The 26,199-nt window shown below is 44.4% G+C and overlaps 1 protein-coding gene across 1 annotated transcript in view; it reads left to right on the top strand.

Annotated features, from left to right (window-relative positions):
• COL23A1 (collagen type XXIII alpha 1 chain) overlaps positions 1 to 26,199 on the top strand; it is a 174,892-nt gene that overhangs the window by 109,888 nt on the left and 38,805 nt on the right. Inside the window, exons 3-5 of the mRNA XM_071443293.1 lie at positions 17,375 to 17,419; positions 25,621 to 25,663; position 25,930. Coding sequence (XP_071299394.1) covers positions 17,375 to 17,419; positions 25,621 to 25,663; position 25,930 — 89 coding nt within the window. The remainder of the gene's footprint in view (positions 1 to 17,374; positions 17,420 to 25,620; positions 25,664 to 25,929; positions 25,931 to 26,199) is intronic.

Below are 26,199 nucleotides of genomic sequence, written 5' to 3'. Positions count from 1 at the left end.
TTCATACAAGGCATTTTCAAATGGGCTGTGGTATTTGCAGGAATTTTGAGCCAGTGCAATGGGGAGGGAAGGATGACAAAGCTGCTACCTGTGCTCAGCACAGGTTTTTACCAGGGATTAGCTGGGAAGTGATGGTGCTCTAGGCTTGTTTGATCCTGTTTTGTTTGCTTTGTGGGTGCTCAAATACCTGAAGTATTATGATGAAAAACTGACTTTTGTGCCCTGACATTGTTTGCTTTGTGAACTTTGTCATTAGTTCACCCAGTTTTGTGCAAGACTTGCATTGTATGCAAATTAATATGGTTAAACCAATGTCAAACACACTTACATATGAGAAAAGTTAATATTTCTCTTGGCAGTCCTGACATCCTTTGTTCCTTATGTGCTGAATTAATTTCTTCTGCTGGCTCTTGCTCTGTGCACATGCCATGATGTCCGAGGGACTTGCTGAAAGGGCTCTGCCTTTCACTGGACAAGGTGGAAGTGCCTCTGCTTTGCAAAGTGCATATCTGAGACACAACAGCTTCTGCAAAGCTTCCAGAGCAAGACAGCAGACCAAAAACACGGAGTAAAATGAAGCAGTTCATGGTATGAAGCTCCCCCAAGCTAAACAGAGGCAGCCTTGGCCTGGTGTTTGGGTATTCCTGGATTGCTGGCTGGGCTGTGCTGGAGGCTCGGGGCTGGCATGTGGGATGAGCCCAGAGTGGTGGCTCAGGGCTGTGTCCCCATTGCCAGGCTGCCATACATTCACTGGCAGGGTAATCAGCCAGGCCCCAAATGCAGATTGGAATTTCTGGATGCACAGCCCCAAATCTGGAGCTGATCCACTGTCAACAAGAGCTAAAACCAGAGACAATGCTGGTCCTGCCACACTCAGCATGAGTTTTATCACCTCCTCAGCTCTAGGCAGGAGTTACTCACTTCAGGAATAAAGTGCCTCTCAGCCGTTCCTCAGGTTGTCACAGTGATTCTGCTTAAACATCAATTAAAAGAGGTTCAGGGTTTGTGCAGTTGATTAGGGACAGTGTGACCTGCAAGTATTTGTGTGATTTCAGTGCATATAAGCATAAATATATGTAAGTATCTGAAAGCAGAGTGTCAGGAAGATGGAGCTGGGCTCTTCCTGGTGGCACCAAGTGATAGAATGGGGCAATGAACAGAAACTGATGCACAGGAAGGTCCACCTGGACATGAGGAACATCTTCAGTGGGCAGTGATGAGCCCTGGGACAGATTGTCCAGAGAGAATGGGGGGTCTCCCTCCCTGGGGATATTTAAGAACTGCCCAAACATAATCCTGTGCCATGTGCTCTGGATGGCCCTGCTTGGGCAGGGGTTTGGATCAGATACTGAGGTCCCTTCTGACCTGACCCATTCTGTGATTCTCCAGCACCACCAGTGCAGCCATGTGGAAACAACAAAGCAGCACTGGGTTTTCAGTCACTCCAAACTGAGAATTTTATAATTTCCACAATGCTCAGGGGAGCCAAGCTCCTACAGTGTCCCCATGCTTCTCTATCCTGGACTTCATCATCACCTCTTCAAATGAGACAATGCTTTAGAATCACAGAATTGTTAATGGTCAGAAAAGACCTCTGAGATGGAGTCCAACCATTAACCCAGCACCAAACCATGTTCCCAGGTGCCCCATGCACACACCTTTTCTACACTCCTGGGAATGGCAATTCCACTGCTTCCCTGGGCAGCTGTTTCAATGCCTGACCACCCTTTCAGTGAACAAGTTTTTCTTGCTATATAATCTAAACTTCCCATGAAGCAACTTGGGGCCAAACTTTGAGGTTTAAAATGGCTAAAATGAAGGCACTCACACATCCCAGAGCACATCTGCAGTGGAGTCTGTCAGGCAGGACCAGGGAGATGGGGATGCAGGAGCAGCACTGGAGGAGAAGGGACTGCTCCACACATGTGCATGAAGGTTTTGGGCTGAACCCATCCATTATTCTTGTGTTTATTTCTCGGTCCATCAACTTAAGTTGTGTTTCTGGCATTTGTTTGTTTCCTTTGGGCAGTTATAGTTATATTAGTGTAAATATTTTCTAGTGATTGTCAAGTGTCCAGTTTACATTTGTTGCTTGCAATTTCCTGCTGTAGCTTAAAATATTTTTTTGTAAAAGCATAAAATTACCCTTCCCATAAGCATCAAACTCTGCTTTTTCAGGCAAAACCCAGACCCCTTAAATTTCAAAGGCACCTTTTCATAGTTTGAGAACTGAAAAAAGAGGTGGCATCTACATGACTGAGTGAATTCTCCTTCATGGTTGTAAAATGGTTCAGTAAAATCTCAGTCACTACAGCCAGAGTTAAGTGACCATGGGAAAGTTATGATCATACTTGAGTTGTTGTTTATCCTTTTGTTCTTACTGCCCATTTCCTATTGAAACTCATTTTTGTTGTCATGTGGGTATATCCAACAGCAGTGTCTTTAGAACAGGAGCCTTGCATGCCTGCAAAACTGATAAAAGTCTCCTGGCTGCTGTAACAGTAATAGCACAATAAATGCTGAGAGTGAACTGTGCTGAATATCTGTAATCTGGGGCTATATTTTTCTTTTTTTCTTCTTTTTTTCACCCTCCCATTGTAAAGGTGCTCTTTGCTAACTGATTTCTACAGTTTCCCATTCAGTTTGTGGGCAAGTGAGAGCTGGCTCCTGTCCTGGGCTGCCCTGCTTCTGCAAAATTAATCTTTCTTGCAGCAACATGAGGAAAGGCTGGATCTTATTTATTTTACCAAAGTAAATTTTTCAATATGAGAACAATTAATAAATGATTATGGAAAAGAAATTCAGCATTTGTTCCCCAACCTCTATAAATAAGATAATTACCTTCTCCAGAGGGAATGGAGTTGGCAGTAGTTTCACAGGGAGCTGTTGAACTGTTTGACATGTTTTAAATGGTTTACCAAGGAAAATCAGTTTTAAAAGGAAAGGGGCTTGTCAATCATTCAGCTTGTGTTGGGTTGTTGATGTCCCCCTGTCAGTCAGAGCAGTAACAGCTTTCAGAGGTGGCCGAGGAGCTGCTGGAGGGAGGGGAGAAGCAGCTGTGGGGGTGGGGGGGCATTTAAACATTCCTATTTTATACAAGTGACACGTAGTTTCTTGGAGGATCTGATTTATTATTATATGGATTCAGGCAGAGTGTTTGCAAAATTTACTCTGCTTTATGGTACTGCAGCAAATGTAAACACATATAATTCAACAGTGCCAGAAGAAATGAAGATGGGAAATAATCTTTGCCAGCAGCAGGAGGGGTTTAGAGAGAGCTGGGAAAAGAAGTGGCTGAGTTGTGACTGAGAATAAATTGGTTTTTTTTTTTTTTTATCTTCAAGAGGAAGACTATGGGCCACTTTTGAGGAAAACAAAGATAATAGAGGGGTTAGGGGAGACTTGTGCCACGTTGGATGGTGCCCAGCACTGGCCATGGGGAGGGCTCCTGGTGAGCTCCCAGCCTGGGACCCAGGGCACAGGGGCTGTGGGGCTGACCCCTGCAGCAGGCAGCTCCTTCACTCAGCTGGAGCTTGTTTGGGCTCCAAACACCAGGGAGAAGATAAGAAACAGAAACATCAGCAAGAGAGGTTTGACAGCCAAGCTGTGCAGAAACCAGATGTCATTCTTCAGAGCTTGCTTTCGCCCGGGAAACTTGGGTTACTGCACTTCTGCCTCGGGGTGAGGGAACATCTCCCTCCCAGAAAAAAGCCTGGTTTAGGACAGGTTTTAGCTGTGGTTTCAGTGGGATTCGTGGTCATGGGTTTGTGCAATCACTCATGTGTGTATGGCAGTGATGTGCAACACAACCTGAGACTCCCACCAGGTTCCTTTGTGGCAGGAGATGCTGCCTGGGGACACAGGGGTCTCCAGGGGTTCTCTGCTGGGACAGGATTTCTTGCTCACCACTTCAGTAGAAATGATTGCTGTGCTCCAGATTAATTTAGGGTCATTTTTTTCCAAAGGCTGAGGACTATGTGGTGTGAGTTACCTGTTCCTGCTGCATGGCAGCATTGCTCCACAGGCTGCTGGTGAGGGTGGGACTGACTGGGAGCAGCACTAAGGCAACGTGGACATCTGCTTGCAAAGCAAAATATACTTTGGGAATTTACTCTGGCTTTGTGGTCTTTCTAATTATCTGGAGAATCCAAACCCAGGATGGATTCTGAGACTGTTGAACAATTTGGGAGGAGGAAATGGGAAATTCTTACCTTAGTTCTGCAGAACCATATTCAGTTTCTATAAAACCCTTTGGGATCTATGGGTATTTCTGTTCTCAGGGTGGGGATTTTTGGAATGTTTTCTGAAGCCTACAGTGTGTGGAAACGTTGGGATTTGGTTTCGTCTTCAGACTGAGCTTCATTGCCCAGTACTCCCTAAATCCCTCAAAGTCCTGGCCTGCCACACAAATGGGCTCTGCATTATTCATCTATGGATGCAGTAAATGCTGAAAGGCAGATTATGAATATTGAAGAATATTCAAATTATACCAACAAAATTCTTGGAGGAATCTGCCAGATGTCTTAGAAAATTTTCATCTATTGGGAGAAAAAACACCATCTGAAGCAGTGGTTTGGAAAGCACTGTAATCCTGTGACCCCTACCAGCATTTTCTTTTTTTTTTTTTCTGCTTTCAGTGTTAATTTCCATCTGCTACACTTCACTATATGGTTAACTGCCCTTTCAAAGTCTCCATTTAACTCTATTTCAGAATTCAGTGGCAATATATCTGTATTCATGCAAGACCCTCAAGGTTTCCTCTTGAAATACTTTTCGATCCTCAGGTGAAATTACATCCAGGATATCAATAGTGTAAAAATGTATCCTGGAACCAGAAAACAAAATTGAAAGCAGGATTTGACTTAGTGTGTTGCACTTAAAATCCAGGTCTGATTTCAGTTAAAATCTTGGAAAGTTCCAGCAATAGGCATTGTATATTAATCAATGTAAGATGAAGGCCAACCCTGCTGATTCACTTTGAGGAGGAACCTGCCATTTTTCATTGTCTTTCAAAAACAAGGTAAACTTGGAGGGTTGGCAAAAGTCTTTGCATAGTACCTAGAGCACATGACTAAGAAAATAGTGGTCTGTGGAAAAAAAAATGGTCATAAAATGATAAAATGCTTCAATCAAGTCTCAAACTGACATGTTTGGGAAGTGAAATCTCACTCATTGATTCTCTTTGGTCCCTTACCGTGCCAAAAGGTTGCTCTGTCTCTCCTGGGTCCACATGATCCCACCACTGCCCTTGTCCTTAACACCAAACCAAACAAAGTCAGATGCTTCTTGTCTTTCCCTTTCATATTTTTCTGGCTTGGTTTCCTTCTCTCACCATGTTTTGTGCTGTTTTTCCCAAACTTGGACTCTTTAAAATACAAGTGGAAACTGATGGTCTTATCCAAACTTAGGAACATATTGGATAGCTTTGCTCAGAATAATTGCCTCTTTCTTTCCATCTCATCTCAGTGTTTAAAGAGCAACAATACCTCATCTCTGCTAAACCTTTGAACCTTTCCTGGATATCATTTGGTAAGTTAAATTAGAGATCCAGCATTCGTTTAGCTGAGTTCTAAAAAGCACAAATGACACAATTCAAGGATCCACAGGTAAAAATTTGCACCTTGAGGTTGTGAGAAATAATTTAAATTTTCCATTTGATCTTCCAGAGGGTTTTCACTATTAAAAAAGAAAAATGCTGTACACCTCCCATGCTGCCTTTCTGTCCTATTGATCCTGCTTTTTTTACTTTAAAATGGGAAGGAATAGGTTTAGCTGCCATGTAAAAATATTTAAAGACCTACTGCTTTATAGACAACTGAAACTCTGGAGCTGAAAATGGTCTAGGTACTTCTGAAAGATGCATTTGGATAATTGGTAATGAACTAAGCATCTGGAAGAAGCAGCTGAGCAAAATCATTCACCTAATTATGGCTTTTTGAGCTGTTTGCCAGACTGTGGAGCTCAGATAAACCAGACTGGTCATCAAACAAAATGCACTGAGTAGGCAAATTACCTGATTAAGCAAATTACAGTGTTCCTTTTGGTAATCTGTGGGTTTAATGTGCACTTGCAGAGCTCCACACTGTGCCTGTGTCTCAGAAAGGCTCAGGGCTGTGCTTGGAAGCACCTTGTGGCACATCACATTGGCCCAGAAGACTTTGGTCTAAAATGAACTTGTTACTGAAACATTTCCCAGATGTGTGGGCAATAAATCATCCCCTCTTTGCACTTCAATAGAAACAGCCACTGCCACTGAACTCTGGGCCAGAGCAGGCCAGGAACACGGCAGGAAGGGGCTGTAACAGAGTTTGCCTTTACAAATTCATGTGTTGGCTCATCCCATTTCAGTAATTGCACCTGTTCCCCACCTCTGAGGCATGGCCTGTGCCAGAGAAGTGTCAGCAGGCTCTTTGGTATCTTAGCTCTGCTTTTATACATGCTAATGCACCTCTTTTTGAAATTCTGCTTTTCCTGCAGCTGTTCTGTACTCAGCCCATTGCCAGCCATGTCCTCCACCATCCACACTCCAGGAGTGAGCACCTCCACCCTGAGCTGGTCTCTGCAGCCTGGTCCTGCAGGGCTGGGCATGGAGCTTTCATGTCTCTGTGGCCAGGTATCTCAGGTTGGAGCTGTCTTGCCTTCCCATGGAAACTGAGATTAAATTCTGGAGCACTTTTATATTTCATTTCATTTCAACCCTCATGGGTTGCCCAGAGGCTTGTGCAATTATTGCCTCTACCCAGCCTGAAAGTGCACTTTGATTTTATTTTTTTTTCTTTTTTTTTGCTAATCAGTTCCTTTGTATTAGCTATCATGCTCCTGCTTGCTAATTAAATTCAGACTTGGCATGGATTAGCATTATGGATGGAAGCCTAATTCTTTAAATGGATATACAAATGCTGCTCTTAAGTTAGTCATTAATTACTTTTATTTGTTAGAGCTTATGAGTGTGGCCATTTAGGCCTCATCTGTGACTGCCTCAGCTTATTTCTGCTGGAAGCTGTGCAATGTAGGTCAGGTACACAGCAGTAAAAGGGATTATATTGTTTTGATCATTCACACTTGCTACAGGAAACTCCATATTCTTTCTGGGGAGTGAACATGGCTGTAGCACGTGCTGGTTCTGCCTACAGAATGGAAACTGAATTTTTCATAGAGTTCATGTATTCCTTTGTTGGAAGGATCTCAGATGGGTGGGAAAGCAAATTGTTTACACACAGTCAATCTGGTGTTTGCCCAAGGTCAGCAGGGAGAGAAGACACTTGTACTTTTAATTATATTCTCAGTTGAAATAAGAAGTTAATTTTAGCAAAGAACAAGACCCAAGTACTTCTAAAGACATTTTTTTTTTCTCTGCATCTCTTCTGTAAAAATTTTTCATCACTGATTTCATTGCATTATCAGGACTCAAATGAGAAACACTGCTTATGAGCAAATATAGCATCTGAATGTGGGCCAGGAATTCCTTTTACAGTATAAGCTTTTGTGTGAAATAAAAGCCAGACAGCTGCTCACAACTTAAGTCTGAGTAAGTGATCTAATACTATTGCTCTGGTCTCAAATTTGAGGCGAAATTGTTTCTTTGCCAAAGACCTTGTGCCAACCTACCTGGTCCCAATTTGTGAGAACAAAGTGTATTGTTTCTGCTGCTCTGGGACTGGAATCACTTCATTTGCCTTTTTTTTCCACTACAATTTCAGGCCTGATCTGAGAAGCTTCCACAAGACTGAGAGTTGGTGTCTCACCTCCAGGAGGTGTCCCAAGTAGGAAGGTACCTCCTTGGAAGGCTGGTCTGACAGGATGTGCAGGGATATTTTATTACACTTGAAGGCTCTTTCTGGCTTTTGATTTACTCCACTATTTTCCTCCTTAGATCTTCCAATTCTCAATCTTTTTCTTCTACTTTTGCTGTGCTCTTCATCAGCTGCTCTCCAGGCTTCCCCTGCCTGGAAATACCGCGAAGAAGAGAACTTTTCTGGTTATAAAAAAGACAATTTCCCACAGCATTAGACAGAGACTATTCCTCAAATATATGGTTATGCACTTGCCCTTCCACAAAAGGTTATAATTTCCAAAGAATTTGAGTTGTGCTCTAAATGTGCAGCTAGAGCTTAAGTTCCTGTCTGATTTATTACAAACATATTAGCAGAAGGGAGAAGAAAAATGCAGAGGCCAAGAAATGTCATGTCCTCTCCCATGATGGTGACACCCTTAGCTGTACCCAGAGAAATCACAGGGTGACCCCAGCCTTATTCTTCTTATGGCAAAGCTGAGATTTACTTGTTTGCTCTAAAAATTACTTATTTAATAGAAACTAAAAATGAGGACACTTGAGGCATGTATATGTTATGTGTACAAATTCTTGTTGTTACTGATTTTTTTTCTACTTAAGAGGGAAGACTTTTTTTTTCTTTTTCCTTGGGTTGGCAAGTCTGCTTGCAGATGGTCTGCTCTCTTTTTGTGGCATTTAGGGACTTAGCAGTGCTGGATTAATGGTTGGATTTAATGATCCTAGATGTCTTTTCCAACCTAAATGAGTGTGGTTCTTAGATTAACTGCTTGTTGACTAATTGAGGGCAGAAGGAATTCACACATCAATTTAATTTTGAGTGTCTGGGAGGATCACCCGTGTCCAACTTCCACCACTTAACTCTGTTGAAGACAGTGTGGGAGTTTCACTGGATGTTTTATATTGGGTAAAATTATTTTGAAACAGACAACATTGTTAGTATCTGTAACTTACAGCTGCTTATTTGTGTGACACTGCTGTCATTGGGATAAAATGATGTGATTTTTTTTTTTTTAGTTTTGCTTTGTACAGCTTTTACTTCTGTTTTACAAGGCTTCATGCACATGGAGGGGATTTGGCTGTTTGCATTTTGCTTGGTTCTGTTTCATTAGGATGTGCTTTTTCCCTGTCTTTTGAAGCATATGGCATCATGCAGCCCTGGTCAAGGGTTAATGCAGATAATGGAAGTAGAAACAGCTCCAGAAGCTGACTTCATATTTGCTTGACAGGCTATTCCTGATCTTCTCTCTTTATAGGGATGATGATGCTTGTGGAATAAGGTGCAGAAAACAAGATGGTTCTAACAAAGGTGGAGGAAATGCCTTCTGCATGCAGGAGATTTGGGGTGGAGAGAGGGTTACACAGCAGAAAAAATGTTTCTTTTGAAGACCACAGGAGGAAGAGCTTAACAGGTTTTTTAGAGATGCTGAAATAGTCACTTGTAAGTGCAGTGTTGGATGAGTCTGGAAACAGGAAAACTTTGATTTTTATGTTGAATTTGATTTGTTACATAGAAGCAAATTCTCTTGGTGATATTACTGTGATGGTTGTGGGCGTGTTCTTAGGATGTGCTTGGCCCCATCCCTTGGATGCTTTATGGTTTGCACATGGCAGCTTGGGCTCCCCTTCACAGGAAACTGGGAAACAATGAGGGTGGAAAATCCTGCCAGAAGGGGCATTATCCACAGACTGTGTCTGCAAGTGTGGGAACAACATTTAAATGCAAAGGATGTGATTTTTTGCTTAAAGTCTCCAATACATACAATTCTCTATAGTTCCTGGGATCTTCCCTAGATAACTGTGTTATTTATCTGCTCTCAAAGCCTTGATTTGCTGGTTTCTCATTTTTCACATATTGAAAATCAGAAAGATTATTTTATTTTTTTTTTTCTCTGTGGGATCTTGGCTCTGCAATGGCTAATTCTGATTGTAGATAAGACGCATTAGCTTTGAGTACTTCCGTGCTCTGAAGATGCAATTCATCAAAACCCAAGTACTTTGTGTCAGATCTGAATGTTTCACAAGAGATTTTGTAATCCAACATGTCAAACTTGTTTAAATGTGAGATTGCAACTGAAAGCTGAAGGAAGAAATGAGTGCTTTGTTATCTTCCATACCTTACAGAAGTGTCTTGCAGTTCTTAGGAAAAAAAAGAAAATTGTCTTATTCCTGCAAGAAATACAGAGCTACCTCTTGCTGTAGAGGTGCTCCTAGGATGAGCATCTGCTCCTTGTGTTGGTAAACAGGCTGGTGTTTCATCAGGCAGATTTAGTGATTTGAGTAGAGCAATCATCATCTTCATCTGCTGAATAAATCTATTGCTGGTGACTTCTTGATTCTTCCTAGAGGTGAGTTTGGGTTAGAAATTATTTGAGCAAGAAAAAGCCCTCAGGGGTGTCTGCTGATCTCTTGTTCTGGGCAGTGCTGCTTTCAGTTATCGACTACTGGAGATAATACAAAGATCATGAATTTCAATCAGATGCAGTGTGAGTTTGGCATAATTTCTGTTGCCCAGCTCTATCTCCACATGGATTTCTAGCTTGTGTCCACGGAAGAAAAATGAGTCTGTGTTCGTTTTCCAGATCCACGTTGGTACAGCTATGTCTGACTTGCCTAACCAGTAAGTCTCTGAAAAGATTGTGACCTGAATGTTTTTTTAAATCTTTCTAACTGTTTTAAGGGTGCAGGAGCATATGGGGACGATGAACAGAGCTGGTCACTGTTCTCATAAAGAAACATGAAACCAAATATGTGTGCGTGTTTGTGCATAGGCACTTTCTGAAAGATGTTCAAAGTTCCCATCTCTGTCCAGGACTTGGACTGAAGCAGCTGTCTCAGTGCAGATGTGGAAAACTGAAATCTGCCGTGAAAACTTTTTTACCTTGCATATAGCAGCCCCCACAGCTGCCAAAATATGCATCCTCTTGTTTGAAAGATAGAGGGGGGTGTGCTGAGAACATCTGCTCCTGCCCTGCAGTGCAGCTGTGCAGTGAATTACCTGGGAATGGCCTAAAGCAGCCATAACAAGAGACCAAAAATCCCACGCTTGATGTGAGCGCAATGGAGGCTTTGCTCCAGCCACTGCTTAATTTATAGTGCAAATCCAGTTCGGCTTTGTGCCCTGAGCACACCCACGGACACTCTTGCACACCCATGAACACCCATTCACACTCATGCACACCCGGGCACACTCGGGCATACCCTGGCACACTCGGGCACACCCGGACACACCCGGGCACGCTCAGACACACTCAGGCACACCCAGGCACACCCGGGCACACTCGGGCATACCCTGGCACACTCAGGCACACCCGGGCACACCCGTGTACACTCGGGCACACCCGGGCACACTCAGGCACACCTGTGTACACTCGGGCACACTCAGGCACACCCGGACACACTCAGGCACACCCAGACACACCTGGGCACGCTCAGGCACACCCGGGCACACCCGTGCACACTCGGGCACACCCGGGCACACCCAGACACACCCGGGCACGCCCAGGCACACCCGGACACACCCGGCCACACTCAGGCACACCCGGACACACTCGGGCACACTCAGGCACACCCGGACACACTCGGGCACACCTGGACACACTCAGGCACACTCAGGCACACCTGGACACACTCAGGCACACCTGGGCACACTCAGACACACCTGGGCACACCCGGGCACACTCGGGCACACCTGGACACACTCGGGCACACCTGGGCACACTCGGGCACACCTGGGCACACCCGGGCACACTCAGGCACACCCGGACACACTCAGGTACACTCGGGCACACCCGGGCACACCTGGACACACCCAGGCACACCCGGACACAGTCGGGCACACCCAGGCACACTCAGACACACTTGGGCACACTCAGGCACACCCGGACACAGTCGGGCACACTCAGGCACACCCAGGCACACTCGGGCACACTCGGACACACCCGGGCACACTCAGGCACACCTGCTGACTAAACAAAAGGGCTGCATGCACATTACTGTTTGAAGAAACTGTCTCTCGGTGTGGGAACAAAAGAAATAAATAATTATTTAGTGGTAGGGGGTGGGGAATCCAGGGTATGGAGCGAGTGGCACCATCTTGGTTGTTTTAAATGGAGCAAAATCAGAGCTTTGGTTTCAGGGGGTGTATGTATCATTTCACACTTTGAATGAGCTTGAATTTTATTTTTATTTCTTTTGCAACAAGTATCCACCCAGGGTAAGAGGGGACTTTTCTGACTACAGGTAAAAAAACACTTACCCTCAATTTCTCCCTGGCCTTGAAACATTTTTACATACACCTTGTGTGCAGGCTTTATCAGTGCTGCTGAATATTAGATTAGGGACTTGGATTTGCTCTGCTGCATCTTGTTGGATCAATTTAAATCCGCACCCTATCCCCTCCTGGATATCCCTTATTTTGGGGGTACCCCCATTTTAGCTTAGCTGTAGGTACAGAAGAGTTTGAGGCTGTAAACCTTTAGTGCTGAGGTCCTGAGGTGCTTTAGTCAAACCAAATTTTGAATACTGCCCTGTATTATCCCAACAGCAGCACAAATATTCTAGTTTGGTTCCTGGGGTGGATGTTTTGTTCCCTGAGGTTGAACACAGCTCCCCAGTGCAACATGAGGAAGATGACTTTGAAGGTCTAAGAATGAAAACCATTTCTTGCTTCTTTTGTACCTTGAAAGCAACTGGGTCAGGGATGGAAGTGCAAGGAGCTCTCCCCATCTAACTACTAGAGGTTGCTTTCTGTGTGGTTTTTGCTAACACATAATGTAGCCCAGGATTTCCGAGAGCTTTTGGGGCACTTGGGCCAAATTTGAAATGAATCTAGATATTCCTTTTTTTTTTTTTTTCTTTTATTTGGAAAACTTCTGCAGACTGTAGGTGCTGCGTGTTTCCAATCTACACCTGGTATTTGCTTTGAGTCTTTGGGTCTGTTGGAATCCAAAGCCAGGAAGGTTCATGCAAAGTGTTGTGACCCAAAACTGTTTAATCTCAGATCTGCAGTCTCGGAGCCACAGCCTGACTCAAGTACCTGATGAGTATCAGCTGAGCAAGCATCACAGCATCTGACTCCTGCCCATGAACCATAAACTTTTTCCTAAGGGAACAAGAAAGTAAATTGGCCTTTGTGCAGGAACAGCCAGCTAGGCTGGGGCCGTGGCTTCCCTGTGCTCAGTACCAGACCCCATGGTGCTCTGCTGCAAAGTTCTCCTTCCTTCTAAGTGAAGCCATATGAAGAAAAAAAAAAAATAAAATCTATTCTTGAGAGTGGCTGAACCAACCAATTTGTTCAAGCCATTCTTCTGGTTGATTCATTTTTAAGTGAAAAAAATGCTGATGTATTGAAAACAACTTGAAAAATGCCAAAAGGGAAGAAGGGGAAACAAGTTAAACCATTTGAAGCTCATAAAAGAAAAAAAAAAGCATTTAAGTGCAACCACATGAGTGGTGTAAAATTGGTGTAATACTTAATCCCATGTTAGAGCACAATGTGTTAGATATGAGTTCCTCTAGAAAATGAGGTCCTAAAATAACCTAATATTTATGATTGAGATTTCACAACATGAACAGCTCACTGTGATGCTTGCAAGGCAAAAAACCCTCTGGTTTACAGATCCACTGAGATAGGTCTTCATTTCACTTGGCCAAGGTTTTTACTTGAATGCTGTTCTCAACTACTTCTTTGGATCAACATAACAAAAAAAATATCCTGAGAGCCTCAGCAGTACATGGTTTGAAGGAAGAGATGGACCCAGGTTTGTGGAACGCCTTTGTGTAAGGGCTCTCAGCAGAAAAGGGTGATTTGTATGAAAAATTTAAGGGAAGAGCACAAGTTCTTGGCTAAAATGTGCTTCACTGGCAGAACATTTAACAGAGCATTGGGATTCAGCAAGGTTTTGCTGGACTCCCTTTCTTGCTCCCTTTAAACTCATTTTGTCCTGCACAAACATTGATTTTACCTTGTGCCCAACAGTAATTTGCTCAGGCAGAAATTTATCCATCCAGCTGAAGGGCTGGGAGGCAGCAACACAGCCTCCCAGCCATGGGAACATGGGTCAAGGACTAGACTTGGTTTAATTACAGGGGATAAAAAGACATTAAACACACATAGTGCCTGTTCTCCTTGGTGTTGATGGATTATGGTGTTCATTGAGCAGCCCAATTTGCCATGGGTAAATTAGTTCATACAAAGGTTATTTACTGTACTGTGGACAAGTACATGGGTTTGGCTTTTGACAATATTTTATGTGAATAATAAAGTGATGTTGATTTTTAATATTTCTTTTACTTGCCCACAGTAGATGACATAAGTGGCTGCTACCCAGAAATTGTGAGTGTTTACTATGAACTTTTTACCTTGTTTCTGAGGAGCTATTCTTTAGATACATCCATCATCTCTTCCTCATAATATTTTCAAATATTATCCTCATAATATTTTCAAAGCAATATATTTCATTCTCTTTTTTTGTCTTTGGGTTACTAAATCTATCATCTTACTGGGAAACTTATGGTGTTGTCAGAAATTGCATATTATGCCCTGGATTAAGGCTGTTTAGCTTGAATGTGACAAGTTGTTTAAAAATACACTGTTATGCTTTGTATTCATTCTCCACTCCAAAACTCTCTTTATAACAATGTAAATAAAGGACTCCCAGGACTGATACAGTGGGGCTGGCACAGTTAGAAGAAAAGACTCAGCCATTGCCCAATGTACTTTAGTGCAACATGAATCTTAATTGTATTGAACAAACATCAGACTGAGAGGTCTTGGGAGATGGAGCCATAAGGGAACAGTTTACAGGGAACATTCATCTTCAAGCAAATTCCCAGGCCTCCTCAATTTCTTTTGTAGCTTCTTAAAGGGGTTGAAAACAGGAGGTGTAATATGGATTCACTTTATGGCTGGTTCATTAAGCAGTATCTAAAGCTGAGAGCCCAGAATAAGCTAGAGATTGCTACAATGATCATTTCCAATTGTTCTGAGCACAGACATTATCACATGTGCAGAGTTTGGGGTTGTGGATGGCATTAGGGACTCCTGGGCTGCTCCTCTGTGCTGCCCTCTCTGTGGGAGCTGGGAGTCTCTGTCCTGCTCACCCCACCTGCACCACAGAATTGACCTTAACTCTTGCCCAAAGTAAGTGCTGGGTTTGATATTGTTCCTTTTAATTCCCACCAATTTTTTTTTTTTCTCCTTAGAAACATTTCCTAACCCAGCTACTGAATAGCAGCAGGATTCTAGATGTGATTTCCAAAACACTGTTTGTTTTTGTTTGTTTTTTTTTTTTAATCAAATTGCTTTCAGATAGAAACAGCAAGTAAAACAGACGAAAATGGTTTTTAAATTTTTCCTCTCCCAATTTTGGTTTATCTCACTTGCCACAAGCAATATCTCTAAAATATATTTGTAATTCCATGAGCTGCACCCACTTTACAGATTTCCTGGAAGACTGTAGGGAAAGAATTATAAGATCACAAAATGGTTTGGGTTGGAAGGGACCTTTAAAGGCCATCTGGTCCAATCCCCCTGCAATGAGCAGGGACATCTTCAGTTAGGTCAGGTCAGTCAAAGCTCCATCCAACCTGACTTTGAATGTTTCCATTTCTACCTTTGGTGTAGGCAAGTGTCCATTTTTCCCATGTGGTGTGAAGTATTAAGAAATTCCTTAAACTTGAAAAAAAAAACCCCAACCTAGTGTTAAGGTCCCTTTTTTATACAGAATCTTTGGTTTCTTACAGGTTTCTCACATTCTCAGTTGAATGGCTCCAACCCAAGCTTTGTGTGGGAGCTTTGTGCATCCACCCTTTGATATCAACTCTCCTCTAAGCTGCCTAAAAGCATCAGTACCAAGCCATTACTCACTTGTTTAGATACTTGGCCTCCCTCTCCTACACCTCCATTAGGACATTTCCTCCTCCCTGGGGAGCAGCCTGTGCTGTCTGCCAGCAGGAGGGAAAGCAGAATGAATTTAGATTACTGGTAACTGAATTCAGATTAAACAGATCCAGGAGGAGTCCTTGGAAAGGCAGGGAAGGATCAACAAGCAAGGTTGGTGTTCAAAGCACTCCCTGCACTCCAAGGGAGGCTGGAAGCTGCTGGGCTCAGGCTCTGCCTGCAGGTCAGACCCCCAAAATTAGCCCAGAGGGTGGTGCAGGTAGAGGGGCTTTAATTGCTCAGTCACCAATGGTCTCCAAGGTTGAAAAAGGTGCTTCATCAGAGCTGTGGTTCCTCTCCAAAGCAGCTGGACTCAGGGATGGAAGAAGTAAACCTTTCTCCTGGCTGTAATGTGCTTTCAAGGAGGCTGCAAATACATTGGGGGATTTTTTTGTATCCCCTGTAAACTTGTGAGCAAGTTACTCAGGGAGTAGTGGTAGATGTTTCCACCAATCGTTTGTGACTACCCAGGGCTTCTGTCTGCAGGCTGCCAATCCCATAGCAAGGGAGCAGGTGGGGTTTGGGCTCCCACTGGAGCCCCTGTGAGGGCAGGGGTCCCCTGGAGCTCCGTGGTGGGCTGGGGAGGGGGAGTGCTGGACAGTGTATCCAAACTTCAAAGAGGAGAACTCCAGGCTGTGGCTGAAATTCTGGAGATGCAGTTGCACATTTGAGCACAGAAATGTTTATGCAACAGGAGAAATTCTGATAGGAGTGCAGAAATATTTAATGGTCTTTGTTTATCATCCTTTTCCAGAAGAAAGGAGAGGGAGCAGCGTTGTTTCACAGATAAAAAGCGAGTTCTTGCCTTTTGTTAATGTTATTGTCACTCAGCAAATACTCCACCAGAGCTGGCTGACCTGCTGCAGGAGGCTGCAAAAAGGAGCTTTTTCTCCCAGCCTGGTAATGCACATGGTGTGGGAGAAGTGATGCTTCCATGTGCCAGGCAAGGAATGCTGGCTGCAGCAGAGAGGGTGCAACACAAGGGCATGAAGGACATGGTGCTATGGCTTTGCCAGGGACATGGATGCTCTGTGAGTGCTGGAGCAGTACTCTGTATCAGAGTTTATTGTTTGAGTGGTTTTTTTCCCTTAATTAAGGGTATTTTGTCACTTATGGCATTTTATTGAACCCTTAGCCATTGCTGCCCAGTAGGGTAAGAATACAGCAAGCTTCATATATGAAATTAAAAATGTATGATTAAATCTAGGCTGTCAGCAGTTGCACAGAAGCAGCTCTGACTCAGATAATTATTAGTATCAAGAGGTTCATGTTCATTGCTTTAATACTTTAAATATTGTGATTTGCAAGTCTGTAACAGCATTTGCAGCATGCAAGGCCTGCACAGCAATGCTGCTTGCTCAGCAAAGGATTTTTCCCAGAATTTTGGATCATGTTAGATCGGGGGTTCTCTGCTATGTAAGAAATACTGATAACTGCAACACCTGCTTCCCAGCTTGCCTTGGAATTACGTTGTGGGGGGGAAAGTGGGATTTAAGTTGTGCAGCATAGCAATTGTTTTGGTGTTTGTGAAAGGGGGGAAGACATGACATGGCTCCAAAGGGGAGGACCTGTGGTAGATGCTGTGCTGGGCTGGCTGCCCATGGGCCATCACTAACCCTGTGCTCTCTGCCTGCCTCCCACAGGGCCCCCGGGGAGGCGAGGGAAGCCCGGCCGGCGCGGAGAACCCGGTAAGCATCACCTGCCCCAGGGACACACAGGGTGCCATGGGGGTGCCATGGGGGTGTCATGGGGGGGCCATGGGGGTGCCATGGGGGTGCCATGGGGGTGGGAGCCTTGGGGTGATGCCACCTGCCACCTCCATTTAACAGGCTGTGGAACAGGGGCTTCCCTCACCCCTGTGTGCTGGGCATGAAGGGTTTTATCAAAAACTTTAAAAAACCAAACCAAAACCAGCTCCCAAAGCCCTAAAAACCAAAAACAAATTTAAAAAATGTAAAAGGAAGAAACCAACCAATCAAAACAAAAAAAACCCAGTTCCACTCAAAACACCCACAGCTGTTGTATCTTTTGTGCATCCTTCCACTTCTCTTTGTAGCATTCAGCCTCATCACTGCCCCACCCAACACAGAAGAGGGACAGTGAAATAGGGAAATAGGGAATGGGGCATGGAAATAGGGAATGGAGCATGGAAACAGGGAATTCCCCAGCCATGCTGGGTGGCAGGTGTGCACTGGCTTGTTCTCTGTGTTGCCTGCCAGCCATGGGGTGGTGGTGTCTGCATTTGGGGGTCAGGGATAACCAAACCTCAGCCACCAGCCCTAGGCACATCCCCTGAACATCAATGTGCCCTCAGCCTGGCTGAAAGCTCAGAGCAGCCTTGCTGGGAGTTTAATTTGAGCTGTAATTCTGTGTCCCTGTCACTTGAGTGTATCTGGTGAGGTCTGGGGCTTTGTGCCTGTCTCTGAAATGGGAAAGGCTCCCCCTGTTTCAGCTGGGGAGAGGTGGTGTTTGCATTCTGCTCTTGGGTCTGAGTGCTGCTGGAGAAGGGAGAGATGCAGCTGGTGTTGCTGTTTCTCAGGAAAATTGACTGGGATGTGCCCAGAGAGCCAGGCAGTTCTTGGGATTGCCTCACTGTGCCAGAAAGCAGCACATGGAATCACATATCCCTGCTCTTAGGCTGTTGGACACTGACAGAATGAACAGGAGCCAGTGGATTTTCATTTAGTGAGGAGACTGAATTCTGTCCTCTGCTGCATCTTGCTATTAAAAATTCACAACTGGGATTTCAAAAAGGGCAGCATAATTTTCTGATCACCAATATTTTGAACAATTTTTTAACTCTGAGGAAGAGAAATTGAGTGGATTGTGCTGCACATCAGCAGCAGCACCTGCACTCCTGGACTGAGGGACAAGAAAGGCAGGCAGGCATTTCCCTTCTCCTCCACTGCTGGTATTCCTGAGTGCATTAGGGGTTTTCTCAGATATTTTAGTTCCTGAAGCATCAGGGATTTACTCCTGGCCAAGGGGTAGGTGCTGATGGAGTGGTGGTGGATCCCAACCAGCTTTGTTAATTTGTTTCATTTTCCCAGCAGCCAGGCTGTAGGAACAGCCACCAGACAGCTTTGATTATTTTCTTGGGTTTTTAAAAAAAACACCTAAGGGCTTTAAGGAGCACAATGGAATACAGCATTCTAGCAAGGGCAGCTGGAGAGGTCAGCCAGCAGGTCTGATCTTATATGCAGGCATTTGTGTAAACACTGTGCAAGATGTGTCTCTGGTCCATACAAAAATCTGGGAGGTAACACTGGGCTCACACATGCCCTTAAATCTCTTCTCCCTGCTTCATGCAAAACTCTTGAAAAGCATCAGTTTCCCTTGTGCTGTGACACATCTGCAAATGCACTCGAGCATCCCTCTGATGAAGCAGAAAGCTGCCAGGGAATCGATGCAGAGCCAGCAAGAAAACAAACGTTGTAAAAGATTAAAAAAATAAAATTAAAAAAGAAGAAATCAATTATTGACGATAAAAGATTCCAAACCTTAGTAACAACTTTTTAAAATTTCTGTAATTGTGGAGGAGAACAGAGAAGAGTGCAGCTGCCACCCACTGCACACAGGCACACACTGGGGCTCCCATGCAATCCAAGGAATGCAGTGCAGAGCTTGCACTGCCCCAATGCAGATACACAGGGGCAGGCATCCTGCTGTGTGTTGCTTTTGGCTGAGCTGACTGATGTTTGTTTCTCCAGATAACTTGAATATATATTTCTATATCTGTTTGAGAACCTGACCACACATAAACTGGGCCCTTGTTCCTTCGCTACAGCTGATAAATGTGAATAAAACTTTGTTTGTGTAGCATGCTGGTGTCCATCCCCAGGGACCCTGCCTGGTTAGGGCTTCACAGCCTCCAGACAAAGGCTCTTGAAGAGCCAGAAGGCTCAGCCCTGCCAAGGGAAGTGTTTTTCTTTGGCCTTTGTTGAATAGTCATGTTGAAAAAGCTTTTCAGATTATATTGAAACTTTCAATGTATATCTTTAAGAAACAAGCAGAGAAACTGTTAAGAGATACTCCTGTCCCTTTTAATCACACCCTCTTGTTGATCTAAACCAAGACTGAATTTTGCTTTTTTCTTCTGCCATGATGGATTCAGATGAAAAAACAAAATTAATCCTACAGCTCTGTTTCTCTAAACTAAGAATTCATCATCATAAAAACACATTGGGACAACTGCTCTCTTCCCTAGATATGCACCATACCATAAAAGATTAATTTTTAAACCATTTATGGCAAAAAAAAAAACTATTTAGACTGTTTGGATGTGGGACAAGCCTGGCTGCACGTGTTTCAAAAACACTTGTTAAACCAATGGGGTGAGCCCCCATTGCCCCCAGAACCTGCCCAGGGCAGGCAGGGGGTCCTGCTGGGGCCTTGCCTCTGGGCTGGTAGTTTATTTTGCTGTAGAGCAGCATAAAGGCAACAAGTTTCCCCCTGGGGAGCCCTGGAGGGCAGAGGGGGCTGCACTGAACCCCAGCCTCCCTTTGGGTTCACCTCTCTGGTGGCAGCTCCAGCTCCCCGTGGTGGCACAAAGGTCCCCCTGTCACCCCTGAGCTCAGACACAAGGGTCAAGTGCCTGGGGAGTGTTTCTGCCCCCATCAGCCCAGCTGAACAAACCAGGGAGCAGCTGAGTCCAATGGCTCCATCCAACCCCTTTGATTTCCTCTCTCCATCACCTGGCTCTGTGGGGATCCCTGCTGCAGCAGAGGAGCAGTCCTGGGGCTGGGCACAACCACTGCACATCTTTTAGAAACCAATTTATCCCACTACCACAAGGCCAGAAAATTCACACCAGCAGCTTCCCTGGGCGATGTCACTTTGGCTGTTTGGTCTGGTGCAGCAAGCCCTGAGCTCCATCCCACCCTGCCAGGACAGACACAAGGGTCCCAGCACCCTTATTCCTGCACATGATCATCAGCAGCTTCTTTTCCAGCTGGAAAGCAAGCACAGCCTTGAAGAGTCATGTGCACCCACCCATGGAAGCGGTGTCTAGAAAGAAAAACACATTTTAATACAATTTTATGTGGGATTTTCAGCCTCCTCTCACTGTGGGGTTGGAAGAAAGGTTTTGCAGCACTTGCTGTCCTGATTGGCCCTGACAGCCAGCCTGCTCATCTCAGATGCGGTTCCTTTTCCTTGCCAAAGGCAAAATCAGGTTTAATGTCATGTTAGCTTATTTTTCCAATGTGATATGTCCCAGTGAGGACACAGTTCAACTGCTGGAGTGAGCGTTTGTGAAATCACACGGATTTTTGCCGGGGACCTGGGAGGTTTTGCTTCCCCTCTTGCTGCCAGCTGGTGCTGTGTGAGCAGGATGGGGTAGGGATGCACAGCCCTCACGGGGCTCTGTGTTTATTGTTATAAAGACTGAGCCATGCTGGGGTGTTCCTGAAGGATGGAGGGACAGGATCCAGGATTTGGGAGCTTAGCTGGAGTATTGGTTCAAAAGCTTTGCACGACTAGGTGGTGGGAGATGATGTTCCTGTCTCTTGGAATATCATTCTGCTTTCTCCCCCTGGCTTAACAATTGATCCAAAAACTGATCTGAAGCTCAAAATCTCTCAAAATAAACCAGGAGACAATCCACATGAAATGTTCAGCTTGGCAAGTCTCTGAGTTAGGCTCTGCTCTCCTCACACGAAGCAAGAGCTGCCCCAGGACACAGACACCCAGAGCTGATGGCTGGGGTGCTGTGCAGCAGCTGTTTGCATCAGCTGTGCACAGCTACAGCCTGGGGGGATAAACATTGGCTGGTTTAGGCACAAAATTCCCTATACAGGTAAGCCTGACAGGGCATTTTTTTTGAAGTGTTATTTAATTGGAAAATCCTGACTTGGCATAATTTCTGTCTGTAGCAGAAAAGGTTTTGTTTACAAAATGTTTTCGTCTCAAAAGCATTTTTTGGGGAAATGTGTTGAAATTTTGCAATGAGATAGAAGTCTTCTGCCCACTACCCATGATTTTTTCTTTACATTATGCTGCAGGTATTGCCTTAATTCGAACGTCTAACAAAGATTTAATTCAAAGGAGTTTTTTGTTTGTTTGGGAGGGCTTTTTTCTTATAGCTATTCTGTTTGTGCAAATATCCTGATTTGGAACAAGAAGGAATCTAAAGCTCTTTTAAAAGGAAAAAAACCAATGTGATTTCTATGCAGGGAAGGCTTATTTCTCTCCCAGCCCTATATATACTTATAATCCCATATTTTACATATCAAGATTTATGCTTTCAAACCCATTAGCCTTGTGATTGAATAGACAATTGCAAATATACAGTTGTTGCTATTCAGTATGTACACATGGGGCTGCATGTGGGTAAATCACACAGAAAACTGTATTTATTTGGGGATTTCTATTGCTCCCCCTATTTCTCACTATGAACTGCCTGTGACAACCCCATACTCAAGGGCTTCTGAGCTTCAGGAAAAATCTAATCTGGCTCTCAGTAATGAGCCCTTCCTAGGAGAGCATATTCCCTGTGTGCCCCAGCACTGAGGCACAGATGGGAGGTAGAGGTCAGCACACAGTGACAAATGAAGTTTTTCCCAGATTCTGTGGCTTCTTATGGCTGTAGCAGTTGTTACCTGTTGTTACCCATGGCTCAGTTACTCACCTTACAGCATCCCAAATTAATAGCTCTATGTGTATGTATATACATTGTGCTTGTGTTTAAATACACATAGCCATGTATCAATATAGATTTTTTTTTTTTACTATATTTTTTTTACATCTTCAGGTGGCCACAAATGCATGTTTGCTCTCTTGGGGATGGGCTATTTGCCCTTTAGGGTTGCAGCAAAGTTCCCTCTGACTCTTCCTGAGCTGTTGGAAATGTCTGTGTGGTTTTGTTTCCCCTGCCTGGCTCTCTCCTCTCATGGCAGGAGAGCTTGCATGATAAATGACTTGCAGATTTAACAGAAATATCATCTTATCCCAAAATTTCCAAGCTGAAAAAATACTTGGAAATAAATGACTGTGACCTGTCATTTCCCATATGTTTGTGTACTGCTGGGGATGAGGCTGCTGTGACCCACTCGGGCTTAGGATATACAAAATAACATCCATGTTGGTCCATCAGGAAATTTGGGTCATTAATTTTTAATGAGTTTGATTTTCACCTCCTGCTAGCACAGCTGTGCATGCTCTTAAGGAATCTTTTTGTGTTTCCAAATATCTGAATGCCCTTGCATGCTTGAGCACAAGGTGCTCACTCCTGGTTACAGCAGCATCCTCCCTGTTCAGGTGAATCAATCATAGACCAAAGTCTCTGCATTTGCAGGATATTTTTGTCTTTCTCCTCTTCCTTCTGGAATCAGCCCCCAAGTTAATTTGTCATGTAGTTTTCAATACACAAAGGCTGTTTCCAACTTTTATTTATTGTAAGAAGAATTTCCAAGTTGTTTCATTCTCCCTTGCAGCCTCTCAAACTGATTATCACCAATCAAAATTATTAGGAGTAAATTCTGGCAAATTTCTTTGAAAAGAGCATAAATCTTGTGCAATGTGCCCACAATGATGAGATGGCTGGATGAGGGGCAGCCCCTGGGTACAAGATCAGCTTCTTTATTTATTGTTGAATTGCAAAAATATTTGACTTTTTTTCCATAAGAAACAAGTGCATGGTGGCTGGGCTGTTGAAAAACACATTCAGCAAACCAGAAAGTTATGTTGTTCTTAGGAGGAGAGAAGATCAGTTCAATAGGTTTAACTTTATGCCTTAATGAAGATTTATTTAGCCTCAATTGGCCAACAGCACAGTGAAAGATTGGTGTAACTCCTCTGGTGAGGCTGGAGAACATCCAGAGGTGCATTTACAGACCCTCCCATTTGACTGATTCCTGAATTTGGGAGGAGGAAGCACTTTAAAAGAGCACTTGCCTGCACATGTTGGGGAGAAAAAACCAGTAGCTGAGAAAAGGAAAGTAGGCAACAAATTCCAAAGAGATTATAATTGGTACATGATTGAAATCCCATATTAAAATAATTTCCTGCACACTTCTTTGAGACTTAAGTCTTGACTTTTCCACAAAAGGCTGCTTGTGGGTAGCCTGGTGTAAGTGAGTTAATAAATCAGGTTTATGATTCTCAGTTAATAAATTGGCATAGAGCCACTGGCTTCTGTATTCAGAAGAAATTAAACCAAGGAGAGCAAGTTGAGCCCCTGTGCTCCTGGCCTGGAGGCTGTCCCTGCCCCAGGTGTGGCTGTGGGGCCCTGGCCCCCTCCAGGTGACAGACACAGGTCAGTGGGATGGTTCTTGGTGCACTGCCAGCCATTGCTTGTTGCCACCCCTCATTCTTAGGCTTGTTTGGTTTTTATTTAATTCAACTCAGCCATGTTTTTAATTTTAAAATTAATTTAAAAATCCTTGAAAAGGCATTGACTTGAAATGTGTTTCTTCAATAATATTATTGAATAACATAGATGAACAAAGCTTTTTTTTTTTTTTTTGCCTCCATTTTAAGCTTTTCCACTTTTTTTTTTCCTTTTCTAATTGTGTTTCTAGTTTCTGGTTTTGATCAGGCAAGAGTCAGAGCATGAATAAATCCCAGACAGAGCTATAGGCTGCCTCATGAACAGGAGTGCAGCATGGATTGCTTTGGATTAGGGCTCAGTGCTCACATCAGGGCAGCACCAGCTTGAGCAAGCAGTGGGAAAACTGCAGAAATTGCTGTGGCTGTGGTGAGCACCCTGCCCTGCTGGGGGATTTGGGGGAATGTTTCTTTTCCTCCTGCTCTTAGAGGCAGCCTCAGACTGTGCCCCTGGCCCCCAAAGCCTGACATGGGTGTGAGGGGAATTTCCCTGGAGCTCAGGCACTGAGCAGGGACACAGGGAACAGGAGCAGGGGCACACGAGGGTGGCACAGGGAACAGGAGCAGGGGCACATGAGGGTGGCACAGGGAATAGGAGCAGGGGCACACGAGGGTGGCACAGGGAACAGGAGCAGGGGCACATGAGGGTGGCACAGGGAACAGGAGCAGGGGCACATGAGGGTGGCACAGGGAACAGGAGCAGGGGGACACGAGGGTGGCACAGGGAACAGGAGCAGGGGGACACGGGGGTGGCACAGGGAACAGGAGCAGGGGCACACGAGGGTGGCACAGGGAACAGGAGCAGGGGGACACAGGGGTGGCACAGGGAACAGGAGCAGGGGGACACGGGGGTGGCACAGGGAACAGGAGCAGGGGCACACGAGGGTGGCACAGGGAACAGGAGCAGGGCACATGAGGGTGGCACAGGGCTCTGGGGTGTTTTTTGTTTGTTTGGTTGGTTTTTTTTGGTTGGTTTTTTTTTGTGACATGTTTGGAGGTCAGGGAGAGGGGGGCACATCCGACAGAAACATTTGAGGTCTGTGGAAGCAGCAGCACTGCCCTTGTCAGGTCCCTTCCACACTGCTCCTCTGGCTTTTGTGAGCTTATATCCTGCCCCTCCTGCATTACCCAAAGGATAAATAAGATCCATGGTGAAAATATAGATTTTATTGGTAAAAATTTGCACATTTTTCTGGCCACCTCTGTCTCCTTCCTGCTGGCCACAGGTGGTGCCCAGGGCCATGATGCCCTGCACAAGGGTCCTGCCCTGTGACATGCCCAGGGCCTTGTGGGGGGAGAAGAAACAGAGTCATACTGTGAAAAAATGGGAAAAAAAGTGGTTTTACAGCCCTGTCAGTACTGCTGTGCCAGCAGCATGGGTGAGATGGGGCTGTAACAGGAGGGTGTGGATGGTGCTGAGTGTATCTGCAAAGTCATCACATGGAATTGGACTGAAGAGTCCTAAATCATTCTGGTGTTGGTTCCTGCTTTCTGTTGCTTTATCAGGTTGCACTTTTTCTTTGTAACTGACTTTTTTCTTCTTTGTTTTTCTTTTGTTTTCCAGGACCTGCAGTAAGTATCGTGGACTTTACTGTTGGATCAACAAAGTTAAGGCTTCCCCTTCCCCTGCCTTTCAGTGTCCTTGCAAAAGCACAGCATTTTTTGGTGGAGGTGTGTCTGGGAACAAAATCAGTACCAGATGCTGCTGGATTTTTTTTTTATTTTCCTGATTGTAGACAAATTGTGGGGGGAATTTTAAATGTTTAACTTGCTGCTCCAAGGGACTTCCACTAATTTTAAACTCAGAAAATATTCAGTAAAAAGGAGTTTTCCCTTTAAAGAGCTCTTTAGTCTGCCTCTATTTAACAGAAAGAGTGCTGTACTAATATTTAACATGTTACTGGGTTTATTGATTCTAAAGCTCTGTCTTGCTTTTCTTATCTATTGTGTTTCCAGCATTTAATATGGGTTTGGTTTCCTCACAAGGGGGGCTAGAGGGAAAACCATAGCTTGCTTGCTTCTTTCTTTGAAGTCTTGGGTAGAATAATGAGCATTCCTACCAATGCAACCAGAAAATTTATGGGGAAATAGTTGTTTGAAGGGGTAATAGTTGAAAATGTGTCAACTCCTCCTTTCAAATGTT

Source organism: Agelaius tricolor, unplaced genomic scaffold (genome assembly GCF_023055355.1).
Source record: "Agelaius tricolor isolate 1412-34295 unplaced genomic scaffold, bAgeTri1.0.p SCAF_18, whole genome shotgun sequence".
Lineage (NCBI taxonomy): Eukaryota > Metazoa > Chordata > Aves > Passeriformes > Icteridae > Agelaius > Agelaius tricolor.
The sequence above is the reverse complement of the archived record's forward strand: the minus strand, read 5'-3'. Positions and strand labels throughout refer to the sequence as shown.